General features: G+C 38.3%; 1 protein-coding gene across 2 annotated transcripts; it reads left to right on the forward strand.

Moving 5' to 3' along the window:
- The first annotated feature begins 264 nt into the window (after positions 1–264).
- LOC140943796 (zinc transporter ZIP9-like) lies at positions 265–9,324 on the forward strand. Of its 2 annotated transcripts, none has more exons than XM_073392908.1 (8): positions 265–282; positions 2,072–2,180; positions 3,378–3,599; positions 4,823–4,900; positions 5,694–5,779; positions 5,898–5,939; positions 6,561–6,653; positions 7,800–9,324. In XM_073392908.1, exons 2-8 carry the CDS (start codon positions 2,084–2,086, stop codon positions 8,043–8,045), a joined length of 864 nt encoding a protein of 287 aa, XP_073249009.1. In that variant the 5' UTR covers positions 265–282; positions 2,072–2,083; the 3' UTR covers positions 8,046–9,324. The 2 variants fall into 2 exon arrangements, with proteins under 2 accessions (XP_073249009.1, XP_073249008.1); XM_073392907.1 differs by lacking the exon at positions 265–282 and adding an exon at positions 923–1,110.
- Positions 9,325–16,186: the final 6,862 nt, after the last annotated feature.

The following is a 16,186-nucleotide window of genomic DNA, read 5'->3' on the forward strand; positions in this document are numbered from 1 at the left end:
CACCATTTATATCTATCTATAAATTATATGAAATACCCTTCGGTATTTTTTTTCCCAAGTACACAAAGAAATGGGAAAATAACTTGGGTTTTGATATTTACATGTATTGCCAACAGAATTTATCATCGTTCTACTGATTCACTACACCGATGGCTGACGCCAGGCCCTGGCTCCAGTGCCGAGTGAGTGGGTGCTCTCACGCAAAATCGCTGGCTGTATTTCCTGTCGGAAACGGTTGTTAACAATACGCTCCCGAAGAAATTAAAGAACGCCTGATCAAAAGTAAAGTTGTTGCCAAATGGATTACAAATCTCCCTCGATCGGCTATATTGCTTGACGGATAAAAAGTACTCTTCACCTAAAACACCGCCGTACCTTTCTGTGTTTCCTTCATGTTTTCGGCTATTCTCTTCTGCTTTCCTAAGCTTTGCTTATCTATATGTCTTGGGATTTGATATTTACTCGTATAGCCAACACCATTTATAATCATTCTATTGATAGATGGCAGTACTTTCACTACTGCCAGCTGAAGCCAGGGCTCCGTGTTCTCTCGCAAATCGCTGGCGGTATTTAGCGTGTAACACGGTTTTGATCAATGGGGAACTGGCCTAATCGCAGGACAGAGTCAGGTTGTACCCGAATAGATAACGGCCCTCGATTGGCTCTAAAAAGACTAATGTTCGAAGGAACAAAACATATTTTTTAAACCCACCTTACCTTTCCTTGTTTCTTCCATGTATTCAGCGATTTCTGCTTTTCTAAGCATTATATTCTTTCCGGGAAAATAACCGGAAACGGAGGACAACAGAGGTGAGGTTTACTTGAGACACCGCTGACAAATTTGCGCGGCTACACAGCTGAACGGACGCGTGTCACAAAAAAATTACGGTGAAGGTAGTTCGAAAATGTAATTAATTCAATTGCACGTCTAATTTTACGGTATTTTTGGACTCAATGAAACTCACCTAATAGATTCATAATTTTTCTTTAGTTAAACAACACATTTTTCGAGAAATGGATGATATATCTAGGTTATTTGGGCTAAGCTTTTGTATGCTTGTCGGGTGCTATGTCGCCGGTGCTATTCCACTCGCCTTCACGATGTCTGAGGTAAAAATTGTGTGATGTTTATTATTTATTCTTTTACGGGTCCTTGTTATATGCGATGGCTCTGTAATTGCTAACTATGATTTTTGCACACAATTCAAATAACTCTCTGTATTGATGTTAAATTTCCTTAGTGATAATTTGTGACATGGTGAAATAGGTAAACTTCATTTAACTTAGAGATGTAAATGGTGTACAGTGTAGATCGATCTTCTAAAGACGTTAACAGCGTAATTAAATACGTAGCCTGATAGTTATTCGTTTGATGTTTCGTGTTTTTTAAGTAGCTAATAACATTCTAAGTTCAAGATTACACTTAGGCAAAATTATCCATAATGCGTGGGGGCTACATACAGAACATTTTTTTGAATATGCATTTGTTACGTTTGATTTTATACAGTGAGACCTCAATGTAATGATACCCTTTATAATGAATTATTTGGTATAATGGACGAAATTCTTTGTCCCAGTAATGGTAAAATGTATTTTAAAGAACCTCAATTTAATGCCTTGGCCCGGCGTTGCATCAAGGTTTCCATTGTTCTGACTGGTCCAGAAGCCTTCCATTGTGACCATGCTTGCATCTTTGTTATGATGTTTAGTTGTTTTGGGTTTTTCAATTTCTGTTGTTATGTGGGGGTCTACAGTACAGTGTACTTCCATGCAGTGTGTTTCTGTGCATCCCTTCAATAACTGAAGACATGCATGGAAGGTGGCTCTAAGTAACATTTGATCTCATTTCAAAATCTCCCTTTGCTTTACAAGATAACATAATTGTATTTAAATAGAGAATCTAGCAGTTAATTGGACTTTACTTGACACTTTTTCCCATCACTCCTTCTTACATGTCAAAGTATGAAAGGAGGAAATATTGAGAAAATTTTAAAATTGAATAATAATTGACAAGATAAACATGCTTCATTCTAATTTTGTTATTGCTTGTTTTTCCTGTTGTCTTAAACAGAAACGATTGCGGATGATAAGCATACTTGGTGCTGGTCTTTTGGTAGGCACCGCACTTGCGGTCATTATTCCTGAGGGTGTTCATGCTTTATATGAATCACAGGAACATGGTGAGCTCCATTGCAAACTGAGGGCTGGAAAAAAAAAACTTGAATTGCTGCTCGTCCTTTGGGCAAGCAGCTCTCACATTTTGCTTGTTGTGGCTAATGATTTAGTTGGAGGATGACTTGCCTCAGTCCATTGCCTTTGTGCAAGTTAGCTTTAAAAGTTACTTGCTCAGTAAGAAAATCTACTCATCCCACACTACTGGAAGATAATTTTTTCAAGCCCTGTTATTACTTTCCTTTACTAAAGATATGTATTTAGAATGTGGAGCCAAAAATTTCCTACAGCATAATATTGCATACCCATTACCACGAAGTCACTGATTTATTTAGCTTTGCCAGATATGGCCGAGACCACAGCGGATTGCAACAATCATTGTTGACCTGAAAAAATTCCTTCCCTAAACAGCCAAAAAAGAATCATGTAGCTGGTCGGGGAGGCAACACCACTGGGGTTTTTATCCCCTGCACATTTGGAATCATGGCAGTGGAAGAAGGATCATGAGACTTAACTCTGTCCTGTGTACTTGATGCAATAGGGGGACACATTCTTAAAAAATAATCACAATCGATGTGACCTGTTCAGTTTTCCTTTGTTTTCTTTCTTTTTTATTTAACCCAGGCTGGTGATTGCAGGGTTTGAAACTAAAATTTTCGAGCACTCTCCATCTGGTATGGGCGGGTGACATTTAGTGAAAAAAAAAAAAGATAGTCCCCTCCTCACGGCAGGGAAGTTTTACTCACCAATGCCCAGGTTTTTGTTTAAGTTCATCCTTCATGTAACAATCATCAGATCAGAAACCGTTTTATCTGTTTACAAATTAACCTGTTTTAAAAAATACAAACCAGGGTTGATGGACATTTCAGAATGGTAAGCTTTTAAAAAAGGTTAGATTATTTTTGAGTGGAAATTGAAAAGTGAAGTGAACTTTGAATACATATATATTGTGTATATGAAAAATGTACTCGGCAAACCAGGAGAGTGATCCTTAATTTTTACTCTGACATCCACCCGCTTTGGAACTCGCCTGGGTGAGTGGGTGAGTTCCAATGCTCATCCCTGTGATTTAACCTTATCATTTCTTCACACGTCTCTTTTATCTTTGACCTTATACATTCTACTTTAAAATTTGCATTTAAAATATTATTGTTTCTGCGGTTAACTTTCATGTTGCATCATTTATTTATGTTTTTCCTTTAAAGGACACGCTTCCCACACCTACTCAGAAGACAAAGCTGCAGAAGCCTTTCATTCTCTGGAAGATACAAGCAAAGTTCATTCACATGTAGATCTTTTGAAGCATCAAATCTCCCAGGTTGAACCTGATGTATTTATAGGGCTTTCCTTGGTCTGTGGCTTTGTATTTATGTTGCTAATCGATCACATCAGTGGCGGTCATTCACATGCGCCCTCTGGATCACAAGGTAAATGATAATAATAATCTTAAATCCAACTAGTGGTCTATTATCAATGCTGCATTCTGATTGGTTGAGCTACCACTAGGATATATGTTATAGCCCACTAGTAGCAAAAAGCACTGGCTTTGAAAACCAAAACAATGGTGGCTGAATCGAGTTTTGCTAGCTGAAGTTGTTTTGTCGCAATATTTTTGACCAACTAGTTGGATTTTACTAAAACAATTATTCCTCTCACCCTCATGGCCTCTAAGTCAATAGCACATGAGTTATCCAAGTCATTCCAAATCTTTACTGCCCTATAGGCGAAAGATTGTTGCCCAGAAGCTGTTTTGAAAAGCTGGATTTTGTTCTCTGTAATAAGTCATAGCAAAGGTAACTAGGTGCAAGATTATTAGCGCATTTGAAAGTCATAACAGCATCTCTAAGGTATAACTGTTTTTTAACAGGAAGCCAGTTAATCTGGTACAAAAGTGGGGTTACATGACCCTTTTTCTCTTGATCCGGTAATTATCTTAGAACCAAGTTCTGAATTGGCTTAAAGTTTTCTTTAAGTTAGCGGCGGATGTATTCGACCAGACTGTGGTGTTAATCAAACATCTTGCTGAACACTAGTGATGTGATCATTATTGAAAGTTTTTCCTTACCGAAGCAAAGTGATGCTGTGTCCATGAAGGAGTTTCAACTGTATTGCAGTCGTTCTGTATAAATATTATTGAAGGGGTAGACACAAGTCCACCAGTCGCAAAGGTTATTGAACTAATGATCACATGGTGATTACACATTGTACAAAATGTGTTGGCCTGTATACATGTGTTGTGTTGGGTGTGGATTGTAGTGGAGTTGGTTAGTGTGGCTTGGTATTTTCTGATATTTTCTATTAATCTTCATTAAATACACTGTAATGGGAAAAAAAAAGACTTTTACAGCTTCACCCATTACATCGTACAATGTTGTCCTTTTCAGGGTCTACTTTAGACACATTTACTTTTGCATATTTTATAGAAGAGCAGAAATCTAGTTTGGTGCTTTTGTGTGCTGGAATTTGTCTTGTAACTGTTTATTTATTTATTTATTTATTTATTCATTTTAATAAACTTCGCCAAGAGGCTGGGATCACCCACAGAGCAAGCTCCTATACGAGGTCAAGAAAAACTGTACTGGTATATCGGGGTATTCCTCGGTCACAACCTACCTTAATACACCGTTGACTCTTTTTTTTTGTATTGCAGGTGGAGATCTAGAAAGCAATGGTAGACCGAGACATAGCAAAATCACTGCCACGGTTGGCTTGGTTGTCCATGCTGCTGGTTAGGATATGTGTTATTATAAATACAATTTAGTACTTTCATGCTCTAAAGCCCCACTCAAATGGTCATCGCAATCTGTATAACATCAGATGGGCATCAAAAATTTTTTCTAACTCCTCTACCTATGACTATACTTTATTAATTGTGTGATTTTTAACAATTAATGAATGAGGCTTAGTATCTTATGAAGAATTTTGGAGATCGAGGAGGGTGTTATCCGTCGAGGCCGTAGGCCGAGGCGGATAACACCCTCCGAGATCTCCATAATTCTTCATATGATACAAAAGCTGAATTCAATAATTGTTTTATTATTTGTTCAAAATAATTCCTAGTTTAAAAACATGGCTAAAACATGCTTACCTCCATTGATCCATCGATGTTAAGTTCATCTTCAATAGTGTACGTGTAGGGTTGTTCAGCTCCGCAAATATTCTCCATATAGCAGATGTCGCCCTTCGAGTTTTCTTCTTGCTGTTCGTGCCATGTTTTCAGCTATTTTTTCGCCTAGTTCTTACTCTTGAAATGAGTGAAATGTCCGCCATTTTTCAAGTTCACAAACAAAACAACTCAACCTCATCCCCAGGTCGTCTCGGTTAACAGTGCATTAACCTGCAAGAACGCTGCATTTTTGACGTCATTTCCTCGCTAAACACAAAATTCTTCCAAATTTGGTCATCAGTAACTGGTTATGGTGAATTAAACGTGTGCTGTTAGCCAAACAGAATCAGGGAAATATTTTGAATGAATAATAATGTAAATTAAACAGTAAGACTGTTATTTGTTGTTTTTGCAGCGGATGGTGTGGCATTAGGGGCCGCTGTGTCTACATCCAAAACAGAAGTGGAAGTGATTGTATTTGTAGCAATCATGTTACATAAGGTGGACAATGATTTTCATTTTTTATTTTTATTATTAATATTTTATATATATATATATATATCAATAATAATAATATTTGGTACTGGTAATTGTAATGGTTTGAACATATTTTTTGTAGGCACCAGCTGCATTTGGTCTTTCAACGTTTCTTCTTCATGAAGTGAGTTTTAACATCATTTTCAATATTTACTCTATCATGAATTTTGCCTTTCCTGTTTCTTTCTTTCCACATTACATGTACATGTCAAGGAATATTTATTCTTTATCAACTATAATCTTATGTTACACTTCCCTTTTTGTACGTATTCTAGCCCCCCAAAAATCACGCCTTCACTAACAATATTTTTGATACTATAATAGTTGTAGCTGGGCATTATCGTTAAATTCAAACATCACGGCTTAACTGACAGACGACCAATAACATCGCGACATAATTGACCAATCAGATCAATAACCATTGTATAATACCATCAACTGATGTGATACAACTCACTTTGACTCTGAAGATGACTACCGCACAGGTTGTCAAAACGTCAGTCACTGTCAACAACAACAGTCCTATTCAGGACTGCGTTCACCCGGACGATCAAACTCAACCTTTTCAAAATTATTTTCTAACAAACCCAGTGGTTCTAAGTTTTCTGGAGAGATGTGTACTTTTTTAGTAACCAAGGTTTAAGTCAGATCACCTCATGACATGTTCCATTTGTACTCATTTATAGTACAAAACTGCGAGAAGCAAAAGTAATAAAGTTTCTTTGTCTTTTGTGTTTACTTTCAGGGATTGGTGAGGAATAGAATACGAAAACATCTTTTAGTGTTTGCAGCAGCAGCTCCAATAATGGCCCTACTGACATATTTTGGTCTAAGTCAGGTAATTATTCAACAGTGTTACATTGTATTACATGTAGACAAGCCTCCAGAGGAATCATCTGTTTTGAAGAAAATGAGACAAAAACTGCAGCAACGGATAAACTTTCAACAGCGGATCATTAGTAGCAAAGTTAAGTAAGCTAACAGTTTTTCCAGGGATTATTTCAAAGGCAGTTGTATCATCAACAAATTTTATTCTAAGGTTACCAGAATGCAGTAATTATGATAAACAAGATCACTCCTATTTTTGTGCCTTGTGGTATATCTCCCTTGGGCGATTTCCACTCATAGATGGTGTTCGCTATCCTCACCGCTTGGGTCGCATTTCTAAAAAATGCCTAGAGAACGCTATGATCACTCATATCAAAACCCTTTGAGTAATCAGCAAAAAAGAACCTAACACCACAATTTCCCGTATCAACTGCTTCATACACCGCCTGGAGTAGGTGTACCAATGCGTCAGCGAGGGAATGTCCCGCACGCTCATATTCGCTCACTTGTGAGAGAGACTTTCAGCACTCGAAGATAAAATTCGTATCCCCGCACGGCCATGTAATATCCTCCATATCATTAACCCTATTTGCAAGGGAAAACATATCAGGACAGTTTTGACCAAGATTCTGATAAAACCAACCCTGCTTGATATCCCTTTCGGTCAACCATTATATACGATTATTCTGGATTCTTAAGATCTTCAAGAATCAGATCTCAAGTCTCAAAACTGGACAATTGTGTTTGAGACCAGAGTTGTAATTCAGTTTCTTAGCGGAACCCAGAGAGGAGACTGTCAGCTAGCCTGAGTAACAAGTGTATCTGGGGAAAAGGGGGAAGAGACAAGTGAAACTTAGGGGAGAAAGCGAAGAGAGAGAAAACTCCCCTTTCTCTCCCCCCCTCCCCCTCCCCCTCCCCCTCCCCCCTTCGCCCTCTAAAATCTTCACTCCCCTGACCCCTGAGAAAGGCCTGATACTCAGGCTGTCAGCTTACCTTTAAATGGTACTTTATGTGTGACGACATTTTGGTTTACCTGACTAGGCGAGGTATCTTCAGACAACGTGATGTTTTTGAGAATTGACCGGTTTTATTTGATATATGACCAGCGCTGTCAGTACAGCATGCTTAATATAATCCGTCTGTTTCCTCTCAACAGAGCAGTAAAGAAGTCTTTTCAAGTGTAAACGGCACTGGCATTGCTATGTTGTTTTCAGCAGGGACATTCCTCTACGTTGCTACAGTTCACGTGCTACCTGAACTTCTAAGCATGAGTTCACAGTGTGACAATGGAACAGATCAAGGGGGCCGCTCTGGGGGAATGCAACGGACTGATTTATTCCTAATGGTGTTTGGAATAGTCTCACCTCTTCTTCTTTCCCAAACACACAGCCATGGCCATTGATGACCATGAATTAAATATATTTTTTGTGGATTTGAACATGCTATAGCTCTCTGAAGTGGATTCACGGATGGCATTTTAAAGTATACCCATTCATAAATACATTTCTGAGAAATTCTTACCAAGTGGCTCACCACGTATTAGGTGGCTCTAACATTCTATGCTGTTGTTAGGGTAGTGTCCAAGTGCAGAACTAATGAAAAATGCGTGGTTGTTTCCCAGTTTGTCGCCATGATGCTGTTAAAATGCTACTGAAGGTAGTTATATTACTGACTAAACCTACTAGTCTGTCTCTCAAATGACAGCTATATAAACCGCGCAAAATTTCTTTAACTTCTTCAATAACATTTTTGCAAGGAAATAGAATATATCATCAAGCTGAATCCCTACAGCCACTCAGTGTACCTATTCAGTGTACAGTGTAAATGTCAAGGTGACAATAATTCGATGCGCTTTAATTTCAAGTCAACTTGATCCTCCAAACTCGAAAAAACTTCAAGTCGAGTATTTCCAATTAAAAAATAAAAAACAAAAGAAATTAACAAATGACAATACTTATGATACAGAAAATACCTGGCGTGCTACGTACTTTTGAACGAGCAGAGACACTTAAATATGTTTACCTCTATTTACCTTTTTAAGTACAGTATGTAATCTCTCTTCCTCTGGCACGAAGTGTAAATGTAAACGAGAACCCTACAACTGTAAATGAAAAATATTCTAGCCGGAAAAACAGCAACCTCGTTACCATGGTTCTCTCCTACTCCATAACGAAAGTACTCCGGGAATGAGCTTGGCATAAGAGCCGTTATTCGTACAAACACGAAGCGGAAAGTACTGATACAATCGTTGAGCGAAGCCTTCAACCAGCGATCCACGCGTACCACGTTCTTCTCGGCTAATTCTTGTTGTACAGGGTAAACGATATTCAAATAATTTTCCTAGAAGTACGTTGCTTGGACGGAAATCTTAAAAGGGACTTGAGTGATTTTTCTTAATTACATATCGCTATATTGGTTGCCTTTATGTAACCTGCGAGCAGTGGTCAGAGTGGTTTCTCGTCCGGCATGGAGAAATCATTTCTTCGTAGCTAGATATTCGTAGCGTAGCCTATATTATTATTAACTTTTAATATATAATGGCAAAACATTCATACTCGACGCGAAGTTTTGAGAGAAGAAATATTTCGACCTCAACGCTACGTAAGTCGAATTAAATTGTCAAACGTGTATTTATAAAACTGTTGTAAAGTATGTAGTTTAATAAAAGGATTGGGTTCTAACTACAATTTCGTAATTATAATTATACTGTAACTGTGGTGTGAGCATAGCAAAGAAAATGCCCCCTTTTTCAGTCATGTCCAATGACTAAAGAATATTGAATAACAGAACCAGTTTAACCGAAAACCTTCGGAATCTTCGAGGGAATGGATAATCGGGTGAAGAACATGTTCCATTTGATATAAGTTCCATAGACTACGAGCAGTCTGCTTTTTCTTCTTAGTCAGTCGAGCTAAACGCGCGAGATGCTTAAATGGCCACACGCGTGGGTGAAGGCGTGAGAGGCCCTTTTTGGCACCTTAGTAAAATCGCCTTACTGAATGTGAAGCAAAAGAGAGACCGCTCGCAGGTTACAAAATCAATTCGTTTTCCCTCTCTCACCAAAGTTCAAGATGGCGGCACAGATATCAGAGGCATCCATCGAGAGTATAGTTCAAAACTACTTAAACATAGCATTGTTAAACGTATTTTAGTATTTAAACAGTAGATATAGGCATATTTTTATCCCCTAAAAATTTTTCATCTGTTCGGATTTCCTAGCTGAACGTCTAGTGATCCGAAAATTATAGGGATAAAAACTTACCTTTTCGAAAATTTCAGCCAGAAAAAAGGCTCCCGAAAAATTCTAGGTGATTTTTCAGGGTAAAAATCCGTTAAAAATGGGCATTATACCAATTTTTAGATGTTCGAAAATCCTAGCAGAGGCAGACAAACAAGAAATTTTACAACAAATGTTCCGAAAATTCTAGATCTCAAATCGTCTTCCGAACAGATATTCTCCGAAAATTGATGTTGGGTGCCCCTGAGATATCGCCGTGAATAGGCTGGAACTGGTGATTCTTTGTGAAAACTCGAAATGAAACATGCATTACCACCGGAAAACGGGGATTTTCTAGTGGAACTAGAGTTGTTGTTTATATTATTCTGTTTCGGTCCTCTTCGCAGTAAAGAGACGACCTTTCACAGCGAAACGTCCCTAGAGGCCTGGAGCGAGAAGAGACAGCTGTATTGGCAGGCTATAGCGGAACGTGTGAATAATTATAGAGGACTGCCCTTAAAAAAACAAGTAACAGAATAAACAAATATACAAAATAAGAAACTAATACAACATTTAAATAGCTTCCTTAAAAGACTCAAGCGATACTTGTCTTGGCAGTTTATTCCATTCCTGTCTGGATCTTGGAAAAAAGGAAAACTTTTTATAATAATGGGCAATTTAAAAGCACCTGACCAGATTCATACTATGCATGTTGACCGCTCATCACCAGCCTTACACTATTTCAAAGGTTTCCTGTCCAAAAACACGTCCCGTTTAAGATGCTAAATATTGAAATTGTATAATACCTTGTTTAACCAAAACCCTAAGACCACACCCTGTTCAGTAGTGACTCACAATGAGAATCACGCCGAGCCTACAAATGACCTTGTTTCTTCATACCGTAGATTACGCGTGCTTTACACAAATGCTTGGCAGAACACTACTTAATACACTACTGCTATCTTTTTCAATCTATTGCTAAACAGACACCGAATTAAGTGTACGTGTATCATGCAAACTATTACGGAAGTTGTTGAGAAGTTGAATACATGGAAGTTAAATTACTAAGGCCAATCTTGCTCCATGTAAAAACAATACACAACTTAATTTGAATAAGGTTTTCTGACGACAGGTGTGTACAGTCTTGAGATTGCGGTTTATTTGCCAAAGTTTGAGACGATGTGATAAGATTTACTTTGTTCACTTTAGATTTTTGACTAAGAGAGAGAAGGAATTAGAGCAACGAAGGAAAAAATGTACCAGTTTTCAAAATGTTTGAAAATCGATTTATTCCGAGTTAATTCTTACAAATCTTAAAAGCAAACCGACAGTGTGTCGTTTCTGGCATTTTATTATCAGGCTACATGTGGACATTCAGCTCATGAAAACAATTTTGAAAAAGAAAAACTAAAGGAACTGCACTCTGTCTGTTCTATGCCAAGTAAAAGTAGCGTAAAAATTGGTCTTCATTCTTATTAGATCACGATGATTCTAAACTCTTTTGTCTTTTTACGATTAAAATTAACATAGCAGCGCGCGTAAACAGGAACTTTTTCTCCAAGAACTTTTTCCCCGTGCCAATATAACCATTTATGAATCATGACACTGCATTTTCTCTCTCAATCGGGAGGACATTAGTGAGCATGCATTGACAGGAAAATTGCTGAAACTGTATATCTCGCACTATATGTAACTTTTGAAGAGACCTTCCAGTGTCGAGCTCGCAGTTCGCAGCTTCCAGCAGTGTCTTTCAGTGATACCAGTTTAACCAGTTAGTCACTCGCAAAGTCAGATGTCATGAAGGTTCCTTGTGAGTCAGTGTTGAAGTCACTGTTGGTTTGTACAATTTGGTGTTCTTGGCTAAATGGCATTTCAGAAGCGGATCAAGGTGATTCATGTTTCTCCTATATTTTCATTTACTGGTTAGTAATCTTATAAGGCCAACAACAACAACAACAACTTCATGGTACATCAATCAGATTATTGGGAATTAAAGTAGACCGAAAAGGAAAAAGGAGTATTTCTCCCAAAACACAGTTAGCTAAGCTAATCGAGGCGGAGGGTGAAGTAAGTGGAAAAGGAAGACAAATTCAGATCACTCGTATTTTAGTTCCTATCAAGATAATAAACACTTAATCATGAGCAGTATAGATCCATCAAGTTTTATCTTTTTAAAACGGAACAAAACTGTTTTTAGCCGTCTGTGAAGAATTTTTCTTTTAAAACAATGGATGTATATGGCTGCGGCCCACGGGTAAATTTGATGAATTCTTTCAGTTAGCGACCCTTTATTTTTGAAAAGAAGAAGAAGAAGAGTTTACTCAGCAGCAGTTTTGATCTGTTGTTTTGATCTGCTGCATGTTCAAGGAAAGATTGCAGTGAAGCATCCGTACAAGTAAATTCCCGGGGCACTGCAGTCGGTTTTTTTTCTGGTGGAAGAGAATTAATCGAAGTCCATAGTTTTTGTACCGACAATTTCTGCCACTCATCCTTAAAAACTTTGCAATGATGTTTGTTATGTCCCCTTAACAATTAAGATTCATGAATCTCCTTCGCGTTCCACTGAACAGGGTTTACATAAAATGAATACTTCAAGCCAGTTTGGTTTGATGAACGAAGGTAGTTCTGATCCGGTAGTAATGGTCAGATTTGATCAATGCTGCTGATGCAAGTTCGCCATGCCACCTCGGGTATTTGATTCAGACTATTCTCATCACGTTATATCACAGTAAAAAAAAACGCGAGTCATAGTAGAACTTTTTTTCCAAGTTAGCCCAAACAAGTTCTTACATAAATGGTAATTAGCACCATTTAGGTTCTTAAATAGGTTCTTGGTAGCTAAGACTTATTCCTTATATAAACTCAGCCTAGCAAATTAGTTTTTATGTAAAAATGACTATATGAGAAGAAAAACTGAAGCACTGACCACATGAAGTTTGAAGTCTCTTTGCCCAAGTGTACATAATTTGTTTTGTAGATTTCGGAAAGTGCTGATAAGAACTTGTTTTAAATTTTAGGCTTAACAGGTTCTTGTATAGAGGGGACCTAACTAGCAAATTTAAGCCTAACAGATTGAAAACCAGGTTCTTACTTGGCGAGGGTTTTTACTCTATTACTATTTCTACTACTTTAACGTAATCGATTCCTGCATCGATCTTAAGTGTTAGTTATTTAGCCTCAGAACAGCCTCTCCGTTTAGGGAAAGGGTAAAATAATCGCGAGCAGAGAGAATGGAAAGGGTGACAGAGCCTGTTCACCGGTTATTAATTATTAAGCTGATATTTATTTTACTTACTCTTACTGGATTTTGCAATATTCATGCTCGAGCTATTTTTTCACTTAAAACTTTAAGAAAAACGATACTTATAATTTGATAAGTGTCGGTAAATGTTCTAAAACCGATAAGGAAGTGTTTCGTACTAAGCATTGATGTCAAAGCATCAAAACGCAGCTAGATAGCCGACATTATGTTAATTTGAAAATGAAAAAGTCAAGTCAATAACAAAAAAAACTCAGTTAATGCCTGACAATCACGTTAATGGGATATACAACATGATTTTTTTTATCATTTACTTATTTTATTCATTTGATTTTGATTTTGGTTTTTTAGTGGGTTGCCACCGTCTAAAGTTTGAACCACCTGAGCAAGGCCGTCGTCTTAAGGGTCACGTGATTTCCAATCTTTCTATCGGTATTCATGGATCATGTCATCATTTCTGCGTCATGAAGAGAGACTGTGTGTCCGTTAATATTGGTTCAGGCGTAAAAGACACAGTGGTGTGTGAACTGAATGATGCTGACGTCGTACAACATCCCCAAGATCTGAAGCCTGCACCTGGTTGGGCCTATAGAGGAACGGAGGCAAGAACTAGCCAGATTATAAGTTTAGATAAATTGTTGTAAATTAAAGAATGTCAAAGCAGTCTTGTTTTAAAGCTATGCTGGCCATGGCAAATGACGTTTATTGTTGTTCTTGTTAATGGTGACAATGATGATGATAAAGGCGTTGAGGATGATGATAATGAAACTTAAGGAAGTGGAGATGAGGTGAAGTGCTGTTTAAGCAAGAGAAAGTTATGGCAATATGCTGGCAATGGCGTTTACGCCGTTGTCATTGTTAATGATGATGATGATCTTGGTGATGATGATGATGATGATGCTACAATGATGAGGCCGATAATGATATGAAGACCTTTACCTTATATGAATGAATATTGAAGGCCACTTGAATTGATAGGGTTCACTGTTACTGTTGGTGAATGGAAAAGTATTTCAGTATGCTAGCTCACCGTTGTTGCCGTCCGTTTCACTGACCTTCCTAATGATCATTAAAAGATGTGTTATTGCGACCGCGAGGGCAGGCAAAAGTGCTAAAATGTAACTCTGTGCCCGGCGAGCTATATAGAGGTCACAATAATGATATTTAAAAATACAAATTGAGCGTTCATTTCCTAAAATGCGCAGTTGACCTACCCGAAAAGCGGCTTGGAATCGAGCCGAAGGTAACATGAGCTAATCGGGTGCGCCCCCCTGGTGTTGGTATTAAGGAGATTTGATCCTAGCGTATTTTGTTCTCTTAGAATCCTTGTTCCAGTTACCCTTGCTTAAACAATGGCAGATGCCTGACAGGACACAGTGACAGCAAATATTTCTGTTTGTGCGATTCTGGATTTCAAGGGATAAACTGCCAAACTGGTAAAAAGAAGGCTCTAAAATGACACCCGCGAATCATGTTGATGATGATATCTCCCCTCACTGCATGTTTAGGTCCCTCACCACTCTCCCCTCTCTCCTCTCTCCTCTCCCCTCGACCTTAGCTCCAATCAGCTTGGTAAATTTTCGTTTCTTTTTACTCCAGCTTTATAAATTCAAAAGGTGATTTCAGTAGTTTCTGTTTTATTTACTATGAGTCCGGTTCTTTCGCGGAAATTATGACTAAGTTAGTTTACCTTCGGTAAGGCTGGTACTGAAACATTCCCTTACCATGGTATCCATGTACAGTGGAAGCTCCCATAACGGACACTCTTGAAGTGGACAGCTCTACTTGAGGCCACCATCGCAGAAACTCGTTTCAACTCCCATGATAGAAACTCTTTATCTTTACATTCCGGTGCGGATATTCTCGTAGGTGGCCGTAGATACTTTCAGGGTTTTGAAATTATACCAGTTTCAGAGTTTGTTTTTTTCTTTTCAGATACACGTCCGGTTAAACTTAAAAAAAAAAGAAAACACTTGAATTTTATGCTTGTGCCTGAATTACAGCGTCGTCAGACACAGTGGGGAGTTTAAGCAACGACAAAGGCGACGGCCTCGAAAACGTCACTTAAAAAGGAAATTTGCGCTGCTTCAAACTTTACCGCGCTTATTCCATCTCGTTTAATTCGTCAAGTGTTGGCAATTTTTTTTGGAGTTGAATTCTAAAGGACTGTATCAAGTTTAGGAAAAGAAAAGGAAAGTTGTTGTCTCGTGTTCCCGCCCTCGACAAAACGTGAAATTAGGCACTTTCAAGTTGTGGTCGTGCTACGACGGCAAAGAAATGTACAAAAAAGCGTGATGCACGTGCAGAGTTGTTGTTTTGCCAAACTAAACCTATTGCTTTTTTGCCGTTCTCTTTGACGTCGCCGTTGTCGTTGCTTAAGCTCCCTAGTATACAGCCAAACGCAAACAAATAGTTTTTTGCAATTCCCGGTATTTATTTGGAAGTGGACAAGCTCTCGTAAGCGGACAACTGACCCACCCTTACACCTCTAGAGGCCGCATGTGAGACCAACTATAGTAAGCGGCGAGCTTTACGAATACTGTTGGCTCCTTCATCTGTTCCTGCATGCATTTGAATTTAGACGAAGCCACGTGACCAAGAATCAATCAATGGCAGTTCCTGTGTTAATTTAATATATTTGAGTGAAAGCCCAAATAGGGAATGGCAATGTATGTGCTTTTAAAGCTTTCTCTTCTTATGAAAAAAATAGCCCTGCGATCTTTGTTCACGATAATTCAATACTGGTTTTTGTGTTTTTTAGACATAAATGAATGCCAAGACGACAGCCACGACTGTGATAAGAATACAAACTGTACAAACACGGTTGGCACCTTCACTTGCAGCTGTAATCCTGGATTTTTTGGAAATGGAAGTTCATGCACAGGTACCTAAAACTGAAAAAGGTGTACGATGAAATGTGGGTTTGGAACTGATGTTATCTGTAAAGGTCTGTTAATATAGTGCTCATCGACTTGTTGTTGTCTCGTGTTTAGACATCGATAATTGTGAGGACGAGAGCAGCCATAATTGTGACGTGAACGCAACATGTTCAAACACTGCTGGTTCC

The sequence above is a fragment of the Porites lutea genome, chromosome 7 (genome assembly GCF_958299795.1).
Source record: "Porites lutea chromosome 7, jaPorLute2.1, whole genome shotgun sequence".
Classification (NCBI taxonomy): Eukaryota; Metazoa; Cnidaria; class Anthozoa; order Scleractinia; family Poritidae; genus Porites; species Porites lutea.

What these genes read in the sequence shown, in the direction of transcription:
- LOC140943796 (XM_073392907.1), top strand. Translation starts at nt 1,015, where the DNA reads ATGGATGATATATCTAGGTTATTTGGGCTAAGCTTTTGTATGCTTGTC. An exon ending in TCGCCTTCACGATGTCTGAG is followed by an intron (nt 1,111 to 2,071) that starts GTAAAAATTGTG and finishes TGTCTTAAACAG; the next exon opens with AAACGATTGCGGATGATAAG. An exon ending in CTTGGTTGTCCATGCTGCTG is followed by an intron (nt 4,901 to 5,693) that starts GTTAGGATATGT and finishes TTGTTTTTGCAG; the next exon opens with CGGATGGTGTGGCATTAGGG.